This window comes from Chiloscyllium plagiosum, unplaced genomic scaffold (genome assembly GCF_037043375.1).
Source record: "Chiloscyllium plagiosum isolate Xiang-an unplaced genomic scaffold, Cpla_swu_hap1 HiC_scaffold_15, whole genome shotgun sequence".
NCBI lineage: Eukaryota > Metazoa > Chordata > Chondrichthyes > Orectolobiformes > Hemiscylliidae > Chiloscyllium > Chiloscyllium plagiosum.
The window spans coordinates 29,902,961-29,923,436 of NW_028270153.1; the positions used below are offsets into that span (position 1 = coordinate 29,902,961).

A 20,476-nucleotide genomic window follows, 5' to 3' on the forward strand; every position below is an offset into this window, starting at 1 on the left:
GTTTATTTTATACATTTTTCAGAAAATGAAAGACCTTCCTCACTGGCTGGCGTGATAGATTATAATATGCCCATTACTGCCACATACTTGAAGCAGATGAAACTCCAGTTTATGAGTACACCTCATCACCTGGTAAGTTTGACAAATAATGATGACAATTCATACTACTTTTAGTTATATTAATAATTTAAATGGTTTAATTGAAAAACATCCATTTAATACAACGTTTTATAATTACCTTGGATAAATTTGAAATATTGTCACAAAGAACCGTCTATTGTTTCTTTGGGCTAATTAAAAACTACGTGCCTGCATAATTTTGTATGAAAAGTATGCCAAAATGGTTTACATTCATGTTTTCTTTGTTGAGTGAATAACATATTTACAGACAGGACTAAACAATTACACTTTTACTGTTTTAGCATTTTATTGATTTCTGTGATGATTTTAAAAAATAAATAATATTTAATTTACCAGTCTATTGTATTAAAAATAAACATGGAAAACTGGAAAGCCTTTCTTGTATTAGTATGAAAAAAAAATGCATAAACATTTTTTCTACTAGTAGGAAAGTCTAGGAACTGAGACCACAGCCTCAGAGTGAAGGGATGACTCTTTAGAATAGCGATGAGGAAGAATTAATTCAGCTGGAGAGTGGTGAATGTGTGGAATTCATTGTCACAGAAGGATATGAATGCCAACTGATTCAATGTATTTAAGACAGAGATAGATATATTCTTGATTAGTAAGCGGATCCAAGGTTCCAGGGAGAAGGCAGAGAATGATGTTGAAAAACATATCAGCCATGATCAAATGGTGGAGCAGACTTGATGATATGAATGGCCTAATTCTGCTCCTATATCTTATGGCCTGATGACTGCTCTTCCTCTTTTGTTTTGTTCTTGCTATACAACTATTGCCCAAATTCAAATGTAATATTCCCAGAGGCCTGGGAGCAGGTCAAAGGGGTAAAGGAAAATATAGAGGAGCTTTGAGCCAGGAGCAAATAAGTTATGTCATAGAAGAGGCAAGAAATATTAAAAACAAAATACATTTGTATGTTTATCTAATAAAGTTCATGTTTCATAGCAGCTGAATAACAAGGTATTTTTGCATTTTCACATTGTATAGTTTGAGATAAGTTATTTATTATATATAAAATCAGGTAGCTGTCTGAGTCAAGCTTGCCCTCTTGTGTTTAAGATTTGTAATTAGTGCATTTATTTTAAAACAATATACATTTCAATAGTTCATAGAAATGTTTACACTTATTTCTTGATAATTTTGGCAAATTTCTGCTTGAAATGTATTTGAAAAAGTTGTGAAATACAATGCACATCTCAATGCTGTCAGTTGAAGTCACTTAACCAGAATTTCAAACAAAATTAAATAATTGTACAATAATGATTACCTTGGCAATTTTTAGACAGTTTTACAATCTTTTCTAAAGTAGTTAGTGATTCCTATGGCCTCAGCAGCACACAAAGTCACTATATTTGCTATTATTATGGAAGTTAAGGCATAATTCAATTGATAAAATAACAAAGAACATTTGGAACAACATGACATACCTGTATATACAGTAAGTCCCTATTTTCAGTTGTCTCATTTAGCAGCATTTTCCTGTCACATTGCAGATATAATAGGAAAGGATCAATGTGTACACTTAACATTGGAACTTTTGCTTGATCATTATTTAACACCAGGGCTGACTTTGTTTTGGAAGGGGCTTTTGTGCTGCCTCAAACACACGCAAAAACTTGATCCTCTTAATAACCTCTTGCCTGGCCAATTTTCTTTCTCCCTTTTCTTTCATCCTGACCATCCCACACCCCCCTGCTTGATAGTTATATTATTGAGTTCAATGTACAATCATGTCTAGGAAGCAAAAGAAACAGAAATAAAGCTAGAATTAAAAACAAGTGATATGAGAGAAAGAAACAACTAAAGATTTATTAAAATTTAATAATAACTAAATTCTAATAAATTCAATTTAAAATGGAGACTCTCCTCACTTATGAAATTAAAGTTTAAAACTATAGATATTGTATGTATCTATGTCATTAAAAATTCACTTCTATCTTAATGTATCACTTTAATTTATTTTGGGTGTATTTAGTTGTTACATTCTGCAATTTCATGTCCTTTGTGTTTATGGAAACGTATCAATGGTTCAGTTAGTTCAGTTGGTTGGAGGGCTGTATTGTGATGCAAAGTGATGCCAACAACACACGTTAAATAGGACTGAGATGAGGAGAAATTTCTTCATTCAGAGGATTACGAATTTTTGAAATTCAGTACTCTGGAGAACTTTGTTGAGTTCAGTAATTGAATACATTAAAGATAGAGATCAATAGATTTACAGATATTAAAAACAGTAAATGATATGGGGCTTGTTTAGAAAATGGCATTAAGGTAGATCCAAGTTTATCTCAGCTAGAATGGAAACCAAACCCTGTTAAGGGTGTTGATCAGATCCATGTGCTAGCTTTCTAGCCAACTAAACTAACTTGCACCCAATTATCAAGCAAACTTATTAAAGTATACAATGGAACAGTTACCAATGAAACTCAATGCAAATTCAAGAAACATCGTTTCATCTTTTATTACTCTATAGCCTTCTGGGCTCAATATTGAGTTCAACAACTTTATATTGCAACATCTGCCTCCATCTTGTTCTATGTTTTCTTCTGGCTTATTTATTTCTTTATCCCTTCATGCTATATTCATGTATTTTATATGGCTTCTATATACAGATTCTGGATACAACTTTTATTTCTTTACTATATCATTACCATTCTCTGACTGTAACATCATGAAGTTTTTCATTAGTTGATGTTTCTGCACCTCCACCCGAACAGACTTGTATTTTTCTTCTATTTTCTTCCACCTTATACTAACTTAACATCTCTTATGTTTCTGTCTGTCTTCAGTTTTGGTGAAAAATCATTAATTTGAAATGTTAGTTCAGTTTCTCTTTACGGATGTTGCTTGATCTGCTCAGTATTTTCAGCATTTTCTTTTGTTTTTATTTCAGCAAATATATCTTGTAATGACCACAGATGCAGTACAGTAAGGGAAATTTGGAATGTCTTTAAAATGTCTGTGGAATCTGTAATTATTTGTAAGAACTCTTGAGAACGATCTTTAAGCGTATGTATCAATTTTAAAGGGATTAATTATAATTTTCTTGGATAATTAATACTTGCCCTTGCAACCTGGATCTGGAAGCAGAACCAAAGAAAGTTAACATACAAAAACCATGTGTCTGGCAAACATAAACAGGAGCTGCATACAGAAAAGAAAGCTACAAGCAGAGAAGCTAGGGCAGAGGACAGGGGAAGCAGGAAATGGTGAAAGCTATCAATCCAAAATGCAGACATTGATGAGAAAGTAGTCAGAGACAGAAAGAGGAGCACAGAATGTTCCTATGTTTTTGTGTTTGGTCAAGAAGAAGACATGGTCTGTTCAAAGTAGTGTGCAACTGGCAAAAAACGAATAAAACTTTGATAGCTTCATGAATAGCGCAGAAATGCAAATGTGTGTGTTTGCGTAGAAGTGGCCAGAAAGTGAACATGACTGTTATTAGTTTAAAAAAAAACTTTGGAACATTACAATATAAGGATTGAAATAACCTGAAAAATATTATCTGATGATAATTGTGTCCATGTAAATGAAAAAGTGAACAAAGGACCCCTTACCTACCCTGCATGAATAAAGAAAACATAAAGGGAAACTATTTAGCTCATAAAGCTCCATTTCTGTGGAAGTAGCAGGAGCAAATCCTGGAGTTGAGTCCGACAAGGGGAAGTGAGTCCTGGAGCGGAGGTCTACAAGAAGAAGCTAGTCCCCGTGCAGAGGCTGGCACAGGGAAGAGAGTGGCAGAGAAAACTTGGAGCAGCTGAGAGCTGGTGCAGAGTGCACTGGAGGCTTGGAGCGAAGCAGGAATGGTTTTTGGGCTGGGGTCTGGCGCAGGCAGTCAGACCATGTGTGGAAGCCCCCTCAGAAAATGAACAGGAAATGACATCACCACAAACCCAGGAACCCCATCCAGGAGAAAGATATAAATAGAAAGCAGGAGACAACAGCTTCGCTTCACTTGGAGGTCGCCACTGATGATGTTATCTAGCCAGGTAACGAAACATCTGGATATCAAACCTACAGCTCAGTGAGCAAACCTACACACTAAATCTCAACCTGAGCTACAAACCTTCACAAACCTTGCAAAGGATATTCTAATTCTAATGTAGTTGGGGGTTTCACGTGATGTACCTTTGTTCCAGCAAAAACTCTCCCAGTAAGATGGCAGTGGAATAGGGTTTCTGAGCCCACAGCTCACGCACTCGGTCTGCTTTTCCTTTTGTTCTTTTTTCTCCTCTTCTTTGTTTAATCTTATTTTATTTACCTCTCTGTTGAAGAACTTGGTCGTGGCGACAGCATCAACTGTGGTCAGTAAGTGAGCCCTGTACGGACTCATTACTGTGGACGAGGTGAGTTTGAGATCCTGGCAGCTTTTATATCGACGAGGCAGTCCTAGTGCTGAATCATGGCTGCTGTGGTGGAGGCGAGTGTGAATTCCTAGTGGCATCTGTCTCCAGCTCAGATTCATGGAAGTGGTGGCAGAGGTGAGGCTGGGCCCAGTATGGGACCCGGTGGCATTGGCGAGGTAGACCTGAAGCAAACTCATTGTGTCGGTGGAGGAGAGTTTGGGCTGGAGCAGTATCTGGTGGCATTGGTGGCGTCTGCATTGGCAAGGTCCAGCGAGGACTCATAGTGGCAATGGCATCAGTGGAGGTGAGATGGTGCTGAAGACACAACTTGCATTCCAATGAAATCATCATGGCAAAAGGGGGCTTGTGCCTGGCTACCAGGCCCATGGCCCATCGTGGAGCATTTAATAAGGAGGACTGTAAAGATGAACACTTATTTTTCTGCCTTTATATTCTATGGTTTGATTTATTTTTCTGTATTTTAAGATGGCACTAGAGAGTGACTACACTTCACAACATTTTTCACGTGTATTTTGTCACAAAATACACAAGATAATAAATAAATCAAATCAATTATACCAATCTACCTTTCTATTTAAAATATATTTTGCCTGTTTATTCATGTTTGATTTGTACTGGTGCTGATTTGTGTTAAAGTTTACAATACAAAGAACCCTGTTGGTAATTTCTACATATGCAGGTCATTCAGTAAATTTGAATATTTTGATTTACGCGATAGGTTTATCCTGTGTGAAATGTAACAAAAATTGGGGTTAGATCTGGGATATGAACCCAGAGATTGAAGTTCAAGAAATTTTTCAGAATTTAAACAAGATTTCACATTCGGTGTTGCTATACTGAATTAGGAAATTGACATGAATATCTTTGAAACTCAAGCCTTTGCTGAAAGGAAAGTTCTGACTCCGAGTTGTGAATAGTTGCAAAAAGATGATTCACAGGCTGTAGTAGAGCTCGTGGGGATTAATGTGTGATTGGGAGCTAAAAGGGTCTGGATCCTTGAAGTCTTGGTAGGTATTTGAAGTTCGAGGAGGAAAGGATCAAATCTGTCAGTGCCCAACTGCAACTGGCCAGAATTAAAAGGGTAAAACTAAGCAAGATTAACTTAGAGAGAAATTATCAAGAGAGGAAACATGTCAAAATGGAACGTTAGTTCGGATTTCACAAACTTGAGGTGATGAGGGGATACGAGGCTTCCTCAAAGAGAAATTTTCTTAATTTTGATTTAATTAACAACTTCTACTACCTCATTTTAGTGAGAATGGACTGCGAATATACTGTGTCCTTTAAGAAATTCACCACAAATCTGAATTTGTGTAAAGAACAGTGGGCTATGCTTCGATAAATTGTTTTAGAAAGGAAGTCTTTGGATTTATCTCAGCAGAGCACTTGTGTGATTATGTGAAAGTAAAAACTGCAGTACCGAATGCATCTGAGTTGATGCCAGAGGCCCACAGACAGAAATTTAAAAGCTTGATAAAGAGGACATGTTTGACCCATTTTGCTTCTGAAAAAGGGTCATACCAGGTTTGAATGGTTAACTCTGTTCTTCTCACCACAGATGCTGCCAGACCTCCTGAGTTTCTCCAGCATTTTCTATGTTTGTTTCAGACTTTCAACATCCATAGTATTTTGTTTTTACTTGATGACTTTACTTACATGCTTTACTGGTGATTTCTGTGACACTGGCAAACTTTCAATTTTCTTATAACTTTCCCTTGACTGTAGTAGAAATGTGGATTACAGAATGATTACCATGGCTTCCATTGATTAGATTTCTTTTCAGGCAAATGATCTGCATGACACTAATAGTATTTCCCTTCAGTCTTCAGTAGATATATTAGTGTGTTTTGTCTCTTTACACCAGCTGCAATCACATACTTCTCTTTTCCATCTTGTCCACCTTTCACAAGGATCTCCTGATTAGCAGTGATCGCTCCAAATGTCCTGTCTTGTTTTATTATGACTCACTTTGTGTTGATTTTCTACTGATTTGATACTAATGACAGTCTTAAACAAATGAAACCTTTGGAGGAGTTCTGAACACTAACTCATAACATGAGCAACCTGTTGTAGATTGTGGGGTTATTTTGAAAGAAACATAAAAATGTTGAGCCTATTGAGGTGGATCATAGGAATCATTACTTAGCTTAATACATTGCAAACGCATTTGCAACGTGTCTTCAGAATCTGTATACTTGTAGCATTCCGTGCTAGATTATATGGGGACTGACTTCATTCCTAGAAATATTTTCAACATTTCTGACAAACAGTGGATCACTGTCAGGCACCATCATCTCTGGCAACCCACAAGTAGGAAGCCAACTTTTCAAAATTGCAAAAGTTTTTTCACTTGTGGTATAAACTCAGCATTTATCCACCTGCTGTACATATCCACCAAAATAAGGAATTCTGTCATCTATTTCAAAGAAATCAACAAATACTTCTTTGCATGATTTCCTTGTGTTGAACCAATGAACTTTGGATGCATTATTTCTCATTCTAGAGACATACTTTTCAATAATTCTTCAATATCTCTGTCTAATTTTGGATACCAAAATCAGTTTCTTGCTACCACTTTCATACAGACAATCCCTGTGTGCTTTTGATGTTGTTTCCCCAACAATCTTTCACTAGAATTTGGTGGAATACTATAAATAAACCCCAGCAGTTACAGCATTGATAAACACCCTTCATTACTATGTGTGAGATATTGCTGTTGTTTCTCATCACACTGTTCAGGCCATCTATTCATGAAATAATTGAGCATTTCACTGAGCACTACATCCCTGGGACCTTCTTAATTAATTTCTCTAGAAAACAATGGCATGTCATTTATATATGGAAAGTAATGTACGGGTTACAAGCTAAGAACGAATCAATCTCAAGTGCATCCACATTATAATGATCTACCGACTAAATTTCATATTTTTAACATTGTACCAAGGAGTCATTAAAATCAAATCCACCTCTGAAGTCATGTTACTGTGAGATCGTAGCCTGTTTTTGAACCAAATATGAATTTAAGGACTTGGTGGTTAATTAACAAAGTGAATTTTCTATCATACAGGTAGTTGAAGAATTTTGTAATACCACCTGAATGTGGCACAGTGGCTCAGTGGTTAGCACTGCTACCTCACAGCACCAGGAATCCAGGTTTGACTCCACCTTTGGATGACTGTGTGAAGTTTGCACATTCTCCCCATATCTGCTTGAACTTCCTCTGGATTTTTCCATGCTAAATTGCCTGTAGTATTCAGGGATGTACACGTTGGTTGGATTAGCCTTGGGGAATGCAGGGTTACAGAGATAGGAAGGGGGCTGGGTCTGGGTGGAATGCTCTTCAGAGGGTCAGTTTTAGCTTAGTGGGCTAAATGGCCTGCTTCGATACTGTAGGGATTTTATGTTCTGTGATGATTACGTTTCTGTCTCACCTTGTGAGTGACATCACTCTGGCTTCATTGATGAATGTGAAGCAGAAACAACAGGTCTTTCAATCCAGACAATCTTCCATTACAATCTTGAATAACATAGGGGAGTGGTGATTGCCTAGTGGTATCACTGTTGGACTGTTCGTCCAGAGATCTAGGTAATGTTATAGGGACCTGGATTCAAATCCCACCATGGCTGATGGTAGAATTTGAATTTAATAATAAAAACTCTGGACTTAAGAGCTTAATTGACCATGAAACCATTGTTGATTGTCAGAATGACCTTTAGGGAAGAAAACTGTCATCCTTACCTGGTCTGGCTCACATGAGACTCCAGATCCACAGCAATATGGTTGACTCTTAACAATTAAGGATGGGCAATAAATGCTGGCTCAGCCTAATCAGTCCTTGCCTTTCCAAATTTGTGTAAATCCTGTCCTTCAGGATTCCCTCCAAAAACTTGCCCACCACTGACATCAGGCTCACCAGTCTATAGTTCCCTAGATTGTCGTTACCACCTTTCTGAAATAGTGGTACCGTGTTAACCAACGTCCAGTTTTCTGGCACCTTACCTGTGACTATCGATGATACAAATTTCTCAGCAAGGGACCCAGCAATCACTTCCCTAGCTTCCCACAGAGTTCTAGGGTACACCTGATCAGGTCTTGGCGATTTATCCACCTTTATGCATTTCAAGACTTCCAGCACCACCTCCTCTGTCATATGGACATTTTTCAAGATGTCACATAAATGCAAGGTGCTGCATTTTGGGAAAGCAAAGCTTAGCAGGACTTATACACTTAATGGTAAGGTCCTAGGGAGTGTTTTTGAACAAAGAGACCTTGGAGTGCAGGTTCATAGCTCCTTGAAAGTGGAGTCGGAGGTAGATGAATAGTGAAGAACGTATTTGGTGTGCTTTTTTTTATTGGTCAGAGTATTGAGTACAGGGGTTGGGAGGTCACGTTGTGGCTGTACAGGACATTGGTTAGGCCATTGTTGGAATATTGCATGCAGTTCTGGTCTCTTTCCTCTCGGAAAGATGTTGTGAAACTTGAAAGGGTTCAGAAAAGATTTACAAGGATATTGCCAGGGTTGGGGGATTTGAGCTATAGGCCGAACAGGCTGGGGCTGTTTTCTCTGGAGCATTGGAGGTTGAAGGGTGACCATATAGAGGTTTACAAAATTATGAGGGGCATGGATAGGATAAATAGTCAAAGTCTTTTCCCTGGGGTAGGGGAATCCAGAACTAGAGGGCATAGGTTTAGGGTGAGAGGGGAAAGATATAAAAGAGACCTAAGGGGCAACTTTCTCACACAGAGGGTGGTATTGCAACATTTAAGAGGCATTTGGATGGGTATATGAATAGGAAGGGTTTGGAGGGATATGGGCCAGGTGCTGGCAGGTGGGACTAGATTGGGTTGGGATATCTGGTTGGCATGGACGGGTTGGACCGAAGGGTCTGTTTCATGCTGTACATCTCTATGACCCTATTTCCCCACATTCTATATCTTCCATATCATTCTCCACAGTAAACACTGATGCAAAACACTCATTTAGTATCTCCTGCGGCTCCACACAAAGGCTGTCTTGTTGATCTTTGAGGGGCCCTATTCGTTCCCTAGTTACCCTTTTGTCCTTAATGTATTTGTAAAAACCCTTTGGATACTCCTTAACCCTATATGCTAAAGCTATCTCATGTCCCTTTTTCCCTTGCTGATTTCCCTCTTAAGTGTACTCCTACTGCCTTTATAGTCTTCCAAGGATTCACCCAATCTCTCCTGTCTATACTTGACATATGCTTCCTTCTTTTTCTTAACCAAACCTTCAATTTCTCTAGTTATCCAGCATTCCCTACACCTGTCATCCTTTCCTTTCATCCGAACAGGAATATACTGTCACTAGACTCTCGTTATCTCATTTGTGAAGGCTTCTCATTTTCCAGCCGTCCCTTTACCTGGGAACATCTGCCCCCAATCAGCTTTTGAAAGTTCTTGCCTAAAACCGTCAAAATTAGCCTTTCTACAATTTAGAACTTCAACTTTTAGATCGGCTCTATCCTTTTCCATCACTATTTTAAAACTACTTGAATTATGGTCGCTGGCCCCAAAGTGCCACCCCACTGACACCTCCGTCACCTGCCCTGCCTTATTTCCCAAGACTAGGTCAAGTTTAGCACCTTCTCTAGTAGGTACATCCACATACTGAATCAGCAAATTTTCTTGTACACACTTAACAAATTCCTCTCCATTTAAATCCTTAACACTATGGCAGTCCCAGTCTATGTTTGGAAAGTTAAAATTCCCTCTAATAACCACCCTATTTTTCTTACAGATAACAGAAATCTCCTTACAAATTTGTTTCTCAATTTCCCTCTGACTATTCGGGGGTCAATAATACAATCCCAGTAAGATGATCATCACTTCCTTATTTCTCATTTCCACCCAAATAACTTCCCTGGATACATTTCTGGGAATATCCTCCCTAAGTACAGCTGTAATGCTATCTCTTATCAAAAATGCGGCTCCCCCTCCTCTCTTGCCTCCCTTTCTATCCCTCCCATAACATTTGCATCCTGGGACATTAAGCTGCCAGTCCTATCCATCCCTGGGCCATGTTTCTGTAATTGCTTTGATATCCCAGTCCCATGTTCCTAACCAGGCTCTGAGTTCATCTGTCTTCCCTGTAAGGCCCCTTGCATTGAAGTAAATGCAGTTTAATTTGTCAGTCCTACCTTGTTTTCTACTTTGTTCCTGTCTGTCCTGACTGTTTGACTCGCTTCTTTTCTCAACTGTACCAGTCTAGGATTGATCTCTTTCCTCATTACTTCCCTGCACCCGACCCGTGGTCCATCCCCACCACGCCCACCACCCCAAATAGTTTAAATCCTCCTGAGCAACTCTCGCAAATCTCCCTGCAGGTATATTGGTCCACTTCCAATTCAGGTGCAATCCATCCTTCTTGTACAGGTCACTTCTACCCCAGAAGAGATCCCAATATCCAAAAGTGTGAATTGTTCTCCCATACACCAGCTCCATGCATTCATCTGCTCTATCCTCCTATTCCTACCCTTACTAGCTCCTAGCACCAGGAGTTACCCAGATATTACTACTATCGAGGACCTCCTTTTTAAATTCCTGCCTAACTTTCTATATTGTCCCTTCAGAATCTCATCCTTTTCCCTTCCTATGTCTAAGGTTCCAATGTGTACAATGACCTCCTGCTGGTCCCTCTCCCCTTTGAGAACATTCTGCACTCTCTCTGAGATATCCTTGATCCTGGCACCAGGGAGGCAACACACCATTCTAAATTTTCGCTGTAAACATGGGTTTGTGCATGGGAAATCATGTCTCACGAACCTGATTGAGTTTTTTGAAAAAGTAACAAAGAGGATCGGCGAGGGCAGAGCGGTGGACGTGATCTATTATCAGTAAGGCATTTGACAATGTTCCCCATGGGAGACTGGTTAGCAAGGTTAGATCTCATGGAATATGGGGAGAACTAGCCATTTGGATACAGAACTGGATCAAAGGTAGAAGACAGAGGGTGGTGGTGGAGGGTTGTTTTTCAGACTGGAGGCCTGTGACCAGTGGTGTGCCACAAGGATCGGCGCTGGATCCACTACTTTTCATCATTTATATAAATGATTTGGATATGAACATAGGAGACATAGTTAGTAAGTTTTCAATGACACCAAAATTGAAAGTGTAGTGGACAGCGAGGAAGTTTACTTCAGATTACTGTTGGATCTTGATCAAATGGGCCAATGAGCTGAGGAGTGGCAGATGGAGTTTAATTTAGATAAATATGAGGTGCTGCATTTTTGGAAAGCATCTCTTAGCAGGACTTATACACTTAATGGTAAGGTCTTAGGGAGCGTTGCCTAACGAAGGGACCTTGGAGTGCAAGTTCAGAGCTCCTTGAAAGTAGATTCGCAGGTAGGTAGGATAGTGAAGAAGGTGTTTGCAATGCTTTCCTTTATTGGTCAGAGCATTGAGTATAGGAGTTAGGAGGTCATGTTGTGGCTGTACGACGTTCGTTCAGCCAGTTTTGGAATACTGCATGCAATTCTGGTCTCCTTCCTATTGGAAGGATGTTGTGAAACTTGAAAGGGTTCAGAAAAGATTTACAAGGATGTTACCAGGGTTGGAGGATTTGAGCTATGGGGAGAGGTCGAATAGGCTGTTTTCCCTGGACCGTCGAAGGCTATGGTGTGACCTCATAGAGCTTTATAAAATCATAAGGGGCATGGATAATATAAATAGACAAAGTATGTTCTCTGGGATTGGGGAGTCCAGAACTGGAAGGCATAGGTTTAGGATGAGAGGGGAAAGATATAAAAGGGATCTAAGGGGCAACTTTTCCATGCAAAGAGTGGTGCGTGTTTGGAATGAGCTGCCGGAGGAAGTGGTGAAGGCTGGTACAATTGCAAGATTTAAAAGGCATTTGGATGGGCATATGAATAGGAAGGTTTTAGAGAGATATGGGCCAAGTGCTGGCAAGTGGGACTACATTAGGTTTAGATATCTGATCGGCATGGACTAGGGTTTGTTTTCGTGATGTACATCTCTATGACTCTGTGACCCTATGATGCTTTCATTCTGTGAATGAAAAAACACAACTCCAGTGGTGAGATATCTCACACTAAAACCAGTTATTTCTTGGGATCAGAGTGCTATCGTTAGTCAGTATTTTCTTCACATTTAAATGCCTTTTGGCAGTCTAGAGGCACATCCAAGCTATTTCATCTTTGAACAGTTGGTACAGTATGTTAGCTAAGTCCGGTTGAAGTTAAAATGAAATCAAATCATCCCTGTGAATGTTGTAATTTATTCTTTAGTCACGAGTCTCTTTGCTTTCAAAGTAGATTTAACTTTATCCTGTGTTAGATGGATATCTTTATCTATTTGGTGAGGAGGTCATACTTTTGAAGCTGATTTTGCATTATACTCATGGATTTCACTCCCTTCCCTTATTGTCATTTCTCTGTGGTGTTTTGGAATAGAAATAACTCTCACTTTCTGTTTAATTGGTCTCACTGTTGCAAAACCACTATTCACAACTCTCAACTGAACTGCAGTATCACCATGCAATCATACTTTAAGGTTCTTATGGCACAGTGGTAACATCCCTATCTTTGAACCAGAAGGACTCAACATAGAAAGATGTTGGCAAAGGGGTTCAAGCTGAATTGAAAGTGGTTGCAAATGAAATCAACGCAGCATTCAACCAAGTATTGCTGCAAAGTGACTGAGTAAAATTGAAGTTAGTGGGAATAAGGAGGAAAGCTCTCCAAAGCCTGGAGCCATATTTAAAATAGGGGAAGATGGTTGTGGTTGCTGGAAGCCTATCACTTGAGCCTAAAGACATTGCTCAGGAGGTTGTCAGAACAATGTCCTAGGCCTATTCATTTTCAACTGTTTCACCAATGAACTTCCTTCCATCATATGGGAATGTGCAGCAATTATTGCAAAGTGTTCAGTTTCATTCACCATTTCTCAAATAATAAAGCATTTCTGTATGCAGCAGGACCAGGACTACATTCACGCTTGGGCTATTAAGTGGCACATAAAATTGACACCACATAAATGCCAGGTGCCAATCATCTTCAAGAGGGAACCTTGAAAGACAAGGAGTCAAGGGTTCTGGGGTGCAAATAGGAAATGTAGATGACACCACAACGAGACCAGTCATGATCTTTCGAATGGGGGAATAGATTTGAAAATTCAAATAGTCTAGTCCTGCTCCAAAGTTCTGTATTCCTAACAGGCTCACTTTAACGTTCAACAGCATTATGGTAATTGAATTCTCTACAGTCACATCCTAGGGATCACCATTCAGCACAAACTCAACTGGACCAGGCAAGACATGTGACTATGAGAGTTGAAAAGTGTGGCGCTGGAAAAGCACAGCAGGTCAGGCAACATCCGAAGTTCAGGAAAATCAACATTTCGGGCATAAGCCCTGCATCAGGATTGTGGAGGGGGGAAGGGGACTGAGAGATAAATAGGAGGGGGGGGTTGGGGGCTTGGGACTGGGGGAAGTTAGCTGGGAAGGCGATAGGTATATTGCAGGTGGGGGGGGGGGGGGTTGATGGTGATAGGTCAGAGCGGAGAGTGGAGTGAACAGGTGGGAAGAAAGATGGACAGGTAGGACAGTTCAAGAGGGTGGTTCCAAGTTGGAGGATTGGATCTGGGATGAGATGGGGGGAGGGTAGTTGACAAAACTGGTCGTTGTTGCTGCCATGTGGTTGGAGTGTCCCAAGGTGGAAGATGAGGCGTTCTTCCTCCAGGTGTCGAGTAGCTGGGATTTGGCGGTGGAAGAGGCCCAGGAATTGGATGTCCTTGGCGGAATGGGAAGGGGAGTTGAAGTGTTCAGCCACAGGGTGGCGGGGTTGTTTGGTGCATGTGTCCCGGAGATGTTCTCTGAAACGTTCCGTGTGTTGGCATCCTATCTCCCCAATGTAGAGGAGACCACATCAAGAGCAATGGACACAGTAGATGAGGTGTTTGCACATGCAGGAAAATCTCTGCCGGATGTGGATGTTTCTTTGGGCCCTTGAATGGAGGTGAAGGGGGAGCTGTGGGCTCAGGCTTTACCAAGGAAAAGTGCCGGGAGCAGAGGGTGGGTTGGTGGGGGGGGGGGGCGTGGACCTAACAAGGGAGTAACATAGGGGCTCTGTGGAATGCTGATAGGAGTGGGGAGGGAAATATGTCAGAGGATGATGTGCCGTATCTGGAGATTGGTGGGATGGAAGTTGAGAACTAAGGGGATTCTATCCTTGTCAGGGCAGAGGAGACAACCTGGGGAGTGCAGTGAGAGAGAGAGAGACTCACTGCGAGTCAAAGGATACGGCAGGATATAGATCAGTTGCATTATGGACGGAGAAATGGAGGAAGGAGTTTAATCCGGGTAAGTGTGAAGTCATAGAGATGTACTGCACAGAAACAGACCCTTTGGTCCACTTGTCCATGCCAACCCATATATACTAAATTAATCTAGTCCCATTTGCCAGCACTTGGCCTATATACCTCTAAACCCTTCCTATTCTTATACCTATCCAGACGCCTCTTAAAGGTTGTAATTGTATCAGCCTCCACCACCTTCACTGGCTGCTCATTCCATACATGCACCACCCTCTGCGTGAAAATGTTGCCCCTCAGGTCCTTTTTAAATCTTTCCTGTCTCACCTTAACCTATGCCCTTTCATTTTAGACTCCCCTACCCTGATGAAAATATCTTGGCTATTTACCCCATATTTTATAAACCTCTGTAAAGATACGCCTCAGCTTCTGACACCCCAGGGAAAATAATCCCAGCTTATTCAGCCTCTTCCTATTGCTCAAACACTCCAACCATGGCATCCTTGTAAATCTTTTCTGCACCCTTTCATGTTTCACAGCATCTTTCCTATGGCAGGGAGACCAAACTGAATGCAGTATTCCAAAAGTGGCCTAACCGATGTCATGTACAGCCGCAACATGACCTCCCAACTCCTAAACTCAATACACTGACCAATAAAGGCAAACACCTTCTTCACTACCTTGTCTATCTGCGACTCCTCTTTTAATGAACTATGAACCAGCACTCCAAGGTCTCTTTGTTCAGGAACACTTGCCTTACCCTGCCATTAAGTGAACAAGTACCGCCCTGATTTGCCTTTCCAAAATGCAGCATCTCACATTTATCTCAATTAAACTCCCATCTGCCACTACTCAGCCTATTTGCTCATCTGATCAAGATTCTGCTGTAATCTGAGCTAACCCTCTTTGCTGCATTACACCACCAATTTTCCTGTCATCTGCAAACCATACCTCTTATATTCTTATCCAACTCATTTATATAAATGACAAAAAGCAGTGGACCCGATGCCAATTCATGTGGCACACCATTGGTCACAGGCTTCCAGTCTGAAAAGCAACCCTACACCACCACCTTGTGTCTCCTACCTTCGAGCTAATCTTGTGTCCAATGGCTAGCCCTCCCTGTATTCTTTGTGATCTAACCTTGCTAACCAGTCTACCATGCAGAACCTTGTCGAACGCCTTGGTGAAGTACATGCAGACAATGTCTACGACTCTGCCCTCATCAATCATCTTCGTCACTTCTTCAAAAACTCAATCAAGTTAGTGGGACATGATTTCCAATGCACAAAGCCATGTCGGCTATCCCCAATAAGTCCTTGCCTTTCCAAATACATGTAAATTCTATCCTTCATAATCCCCTCCAACAACTTGCTCACCACTGATGTCAGGCTCGTCAGATTATAGTTCCCTCGCTTTTCCTTACCATCCTTTTTAAATAATGGCACCATGTTATCCAACCTCCAATCTTCTAGCATCTCACCTGTGCCTATCGATGATACAAATATCTCTGCAAGGACCCCAGCAATCACTTCCCTAGCTTCCCATAAATTCGAGCAAACACCTGATCAGGTCCAGGGAGTTATCCACTTTTATGCATTTTCCGGACTTTAAGAGGGCATGAAAGGCTGGTGAAATGACAGTCACATGTCAAATGTAATTTAATGCACAGAAGTATGAGCTGATACATTTTAGTAAGAAGAATAAGAGGGCATGTGAAATAAAAGATACATTTCTAAAAGACTGCAGAAGGAGAGGGGCCCAAGGGTCTGTGTGCACAAATCATTGAAGATGGAAGGACACATTAAGAATGTTATTAATAAAGTGTAAGGAATCCATAAGATCATAAGAAACAGGAACAGGAGTAGGCTGTTTGGCCTATCAGGTCTGCTCTGCTTTTCAGCAGAATCATAGCTGATCTGACATTTTTCATGTTTGCATTCCTGAAATCCTTGATTCCCCTACTGGACAAGGACTCTACCCACACAGCTGTCTGTGGCAATGAGTTCTAAAGACTCTCAACCCTTTGAGAGGACAAATTCCTCTTCATCTCACTCTTAAATTGGCACCCCTTAATGGCGAGACTATGCCCTTTTGTCCTAGACTCTCCCCTGAGGGGAAACATCCTCTCAGTATTTATCCTGTCAAGCCCCTTAAGAATTAAATGTTTCTCAATGAGTTCACCCCTTATTCTTTGAAATTCCACTGAATAGAGTCCCAAACCTAATGCTTAACTTTTACACATAAGACAATACCTTCATTCCAGGGAACATCCTGGTGAACCTTCTCTGAACTGCTGCCAATGAGATAATAACTTGCCCTTAAATAAAGGGGATCAAAACTGCTCACAGTAGTCCACATGTAAACCCTGAACTTTACAAGTAGAATACAAAGGCAAGGAATTATGATGAACCATTTATAATACAGTTTAGGTCTCAATTGGAATATTGTGTCCATTTCTGGGCATCACCCTTCAGAAAGAATGAGGAGAGGGAGTGTGGAAAGGTTTATGATAATGGTTAAATAAAAAAAGGACTTCTGTTGTATGGATAGACAAGAGAAAGTGGGCATCCAAACCAAGTGGGGCCTGCACAGAGAGTCAAGAATCAGATTTGAAATATATGGTAAACGATCCAAAGAAGACAATTTTTTTTTGATAAAGCATATGGTTAAGATGTGGACTGTACTGCCTGAGAGCTTGGTAGAGGAACATTCAATCAAAATGTTCAAAATGAGATTGATAAAGATCTGAAAAGTAAAACAAAATTGCCTCGAGTAAGGACAGCGAAATGGGACTAGTGGAATTGCAGTTGAAAAGAGCAAGGTAGCACAGTCGTGGTTGGCCAGATGGCCTTTTGTGTTGTTATCATTCTATAATAACTTTATGTTTATAATGTATTGAACTGTATTACTTTCATGCTGGAAGAAATTTTATCCCCCAAAATAACATTACTGTTTAATAAGCATTTTAAGTTATCAGTCTTTTTTTTCCCTTGCAACTTTTTTATGTTGCCACATTACTGAATTTTTAATGTAAATGAAAAAGCTCTTGTAGAAAAGTAAAAATGTCTGTACAGTACTTTGAAAACAGTAAACTTGATTGTTGTTGGTGTACATTTTTCTATATGCCAAACATCAAGTGTAAACTAATTTCACACATCTAACCATTTTTAATGAGTTTGCCTGGTTCTACCCCTAACTTTTCTTCTGTAAATCCTTCTGCCTATGGTTAAACAATATTATGATATAAACTATATTTTATTGTGTACAACTAATATGAAAGCTACAATCAGAAAATGTGGTTTTTGGAAAATAGGGTTTTGGAAACTGCAGAAAATTTGCAGTTTTGCCTAGTTTAAATACATTATTTCAGACTGTACACAGCAAAATTCATTGTATCTTTTGAGAAGAAAAACATTAAAGTAATAACTTCGTCTGGCATCGTACCCTAAAGACCACGTATATAAAAAAAAGTGAGATGATTTTGTTTTAATTCCCCATTGATCTTTGCCCATTGGTTCTGACCAGACCCTAATCCTTTATTGCCTTCTGGAGACTTACCTGCTTCCCGTCCCTGTGCGGCCGAGTGGCTGATCATCCAGTCCCTGACAATTCGACGATCCACCCTCTTCCCCCGGTTGCTAAGGCCGAGCTCCCCATCTCGAGTTGCTAAGGGCTATGCCCCGCCCCTCTCGGGCTGCCCCTTGCTCCGAAACCGCCAGACTGCGAGCTATGGTGGCCAGTGGCTGCCAAATGAGCCGCGCCGTACGGCTGAGTGCGTGACGTCAACGCTCGTCTCCATCCCAATCCCCATCCCCATCTGTCAGCTCGGGTTTTCGGTTCGGTTTTACTCGGCTCGGCTCGGCTCCGTCTGTCGCCGGCTTCTTCCCACTCTTCATTCCTCCCCCCCCCCCCGCCAACGACAACCTCCACGATCACCAATCTGCCTTCACCAGGATCCCTCCGCTCGGGACGTCCTCACATCCATTCCCACCAGCCCCCCCCCACCTCCTTTTACAAACCCGCCAGGGAGCCGCCGACCGTCCCGTCCCCCTCCGTCCACCACCTACAACTCCCCTCCCTGTCCCCCCCCCCCCCCCGACTCCCCTTACCACCAACCCCAACACTTCAGAGCTCAGCCAGCGGCGCATTAGGTGAGTGCCTGCGCAGGGCGATCTTCAGGGAGAAGTGGAGTAAGTGGGAGCAGCTTCGGATCTGCCAGTGTGTTGTGAGGGAGGGAGAAGGAGAGGGAGCCCTGGACTAGACTTGGCTTTAAAATGCAATGACCTGATCCATTTTGTCTAAGAAGCGCATGCTTGGCCGAAATAAAAGCTTACTTATTAAATGGCATTCTTGTCTGCAGTGGAGATCGCGAGGAAGTCTGATTGCTTGACAAAAATCCGATCGATTCAAAGAAAATGCTGTGTATTTTTGTAAAACTATCCTTTGCTTTCTTTTTTTGTTTTATACCCTATGATTATGTCTAAACACGATTTTTTTCTTTCATTTTGATCCGCTCAAATTAAATCCTTCATAGTTTAATTAACGAAATAAAGAAGGGATCAGCCCTTCGTTCTACCTCTTCATTTCTATCCTTACAGCAAAGCCTAAGCATACATTTAAATTATTGTTGCCTTTCATTACCACAGCGTAAAGGCCGGCTTTTGCAGGAGTCATGATTAGATTATTCCGTGTTATCTACAATTCCCTTAAAAAGTTACTCTTCTCCAATGATTCTGTCGCGTTTACCGAAAAGAAAACGGTACAGATCGATCAAACTGCTGCAGCCTCATCAATCCATTACTGAATATTCATTTTATAAATTGATTTCTTGCCCACTGTCTTTTCCAAATCAAGCCCATCGCAGGGTTTGTTAAATATATCGTCTACATGACATTGTGCAGTATAATGCTACATCAACTTTTACACTGGCCGCCCAGACAGAAAGCTACTGTAATTTATACATGTGGTTTTGCAAGTGCACGCTGTAATGGTAATTTGTAGTGTACTGTATGAGTTTTTTGGGAAATGTGTGACTGATTTGATAATGGAAAACTGGGAAAGGGATTTTGTTTCAGGAAGGTAAATTAGTTTACAATTTGGGCTGAAAGCAACTATAATTTTGAACTAGGAAATAACTTCCACACATATTGAATTGCTTCTTGTGCTTAGTTGCAGTGCAGAATTAACATTGGATTCCGTCTGAGAATTCTCAAACATCTAACAATTTAATGTTACAGAATTTTTCTTCTTCCAACAGTTTTTTTTTCTCTGTGAAAACTGTTTGCAGAATAGATTTGTTGCTTGTTCTATAGTTTGGTTTCACTTCACAAGCAAAATATTATGAGATGTATACAGTCTCTAACGTAAATAGAATGCTTTTGGAATTATATTGTGTTTATGCTTTATTTGTGAGGTTGAGATTTTTGGGAAAGTACTTACTGTTGCTTGTTACGAAATAGAGAGGGAGTACTCTGCTTTTTTCAAGCCTTTAATGCAGAAAGCAAACTTGTATTCATGTAGTTGTACTATCATGTCGCTCAGGACATTTCTATACATTTCGCATCTATTGATTTATTGATGTCACATGTACCAAGATATAGTGAAAAGTGTTATTTTACATTCTATACAAGCAGATCGTACCACACAAAGTGCATCAGGGTAGCAGATTGGAGTA

The 20,476-nt window shown here is 40.6% G+C and overlaps 1 protein-coding gene across 2 annotated transcripts in view; it reads left to right on the forward strand.

Moving 5' to 3' along the window:
* Nucleotides 1–20,476, forward strand: part of nol4lb (nucleolar protein 4-like b) — a 521,420-nt gene that overhangs the window by 246,836 nt on the left and 254,108 nt on the right. Inside the window, exon 5 of one of the 2 annotated variants that reach the window (XM_087994840.1) lies at nt 23–132. In XM_087994840.1, the coding sequence (XP_087850966.1) occupies nt 23–132 (110 nt within the window). Of the gene's footprint in view, nt 1–22; nt 133–18,828; nt 18,954–20,476 lie in introns of those variants that run through there. The other variant, XM_087994841.1, reaches the window with a different exon arrangement.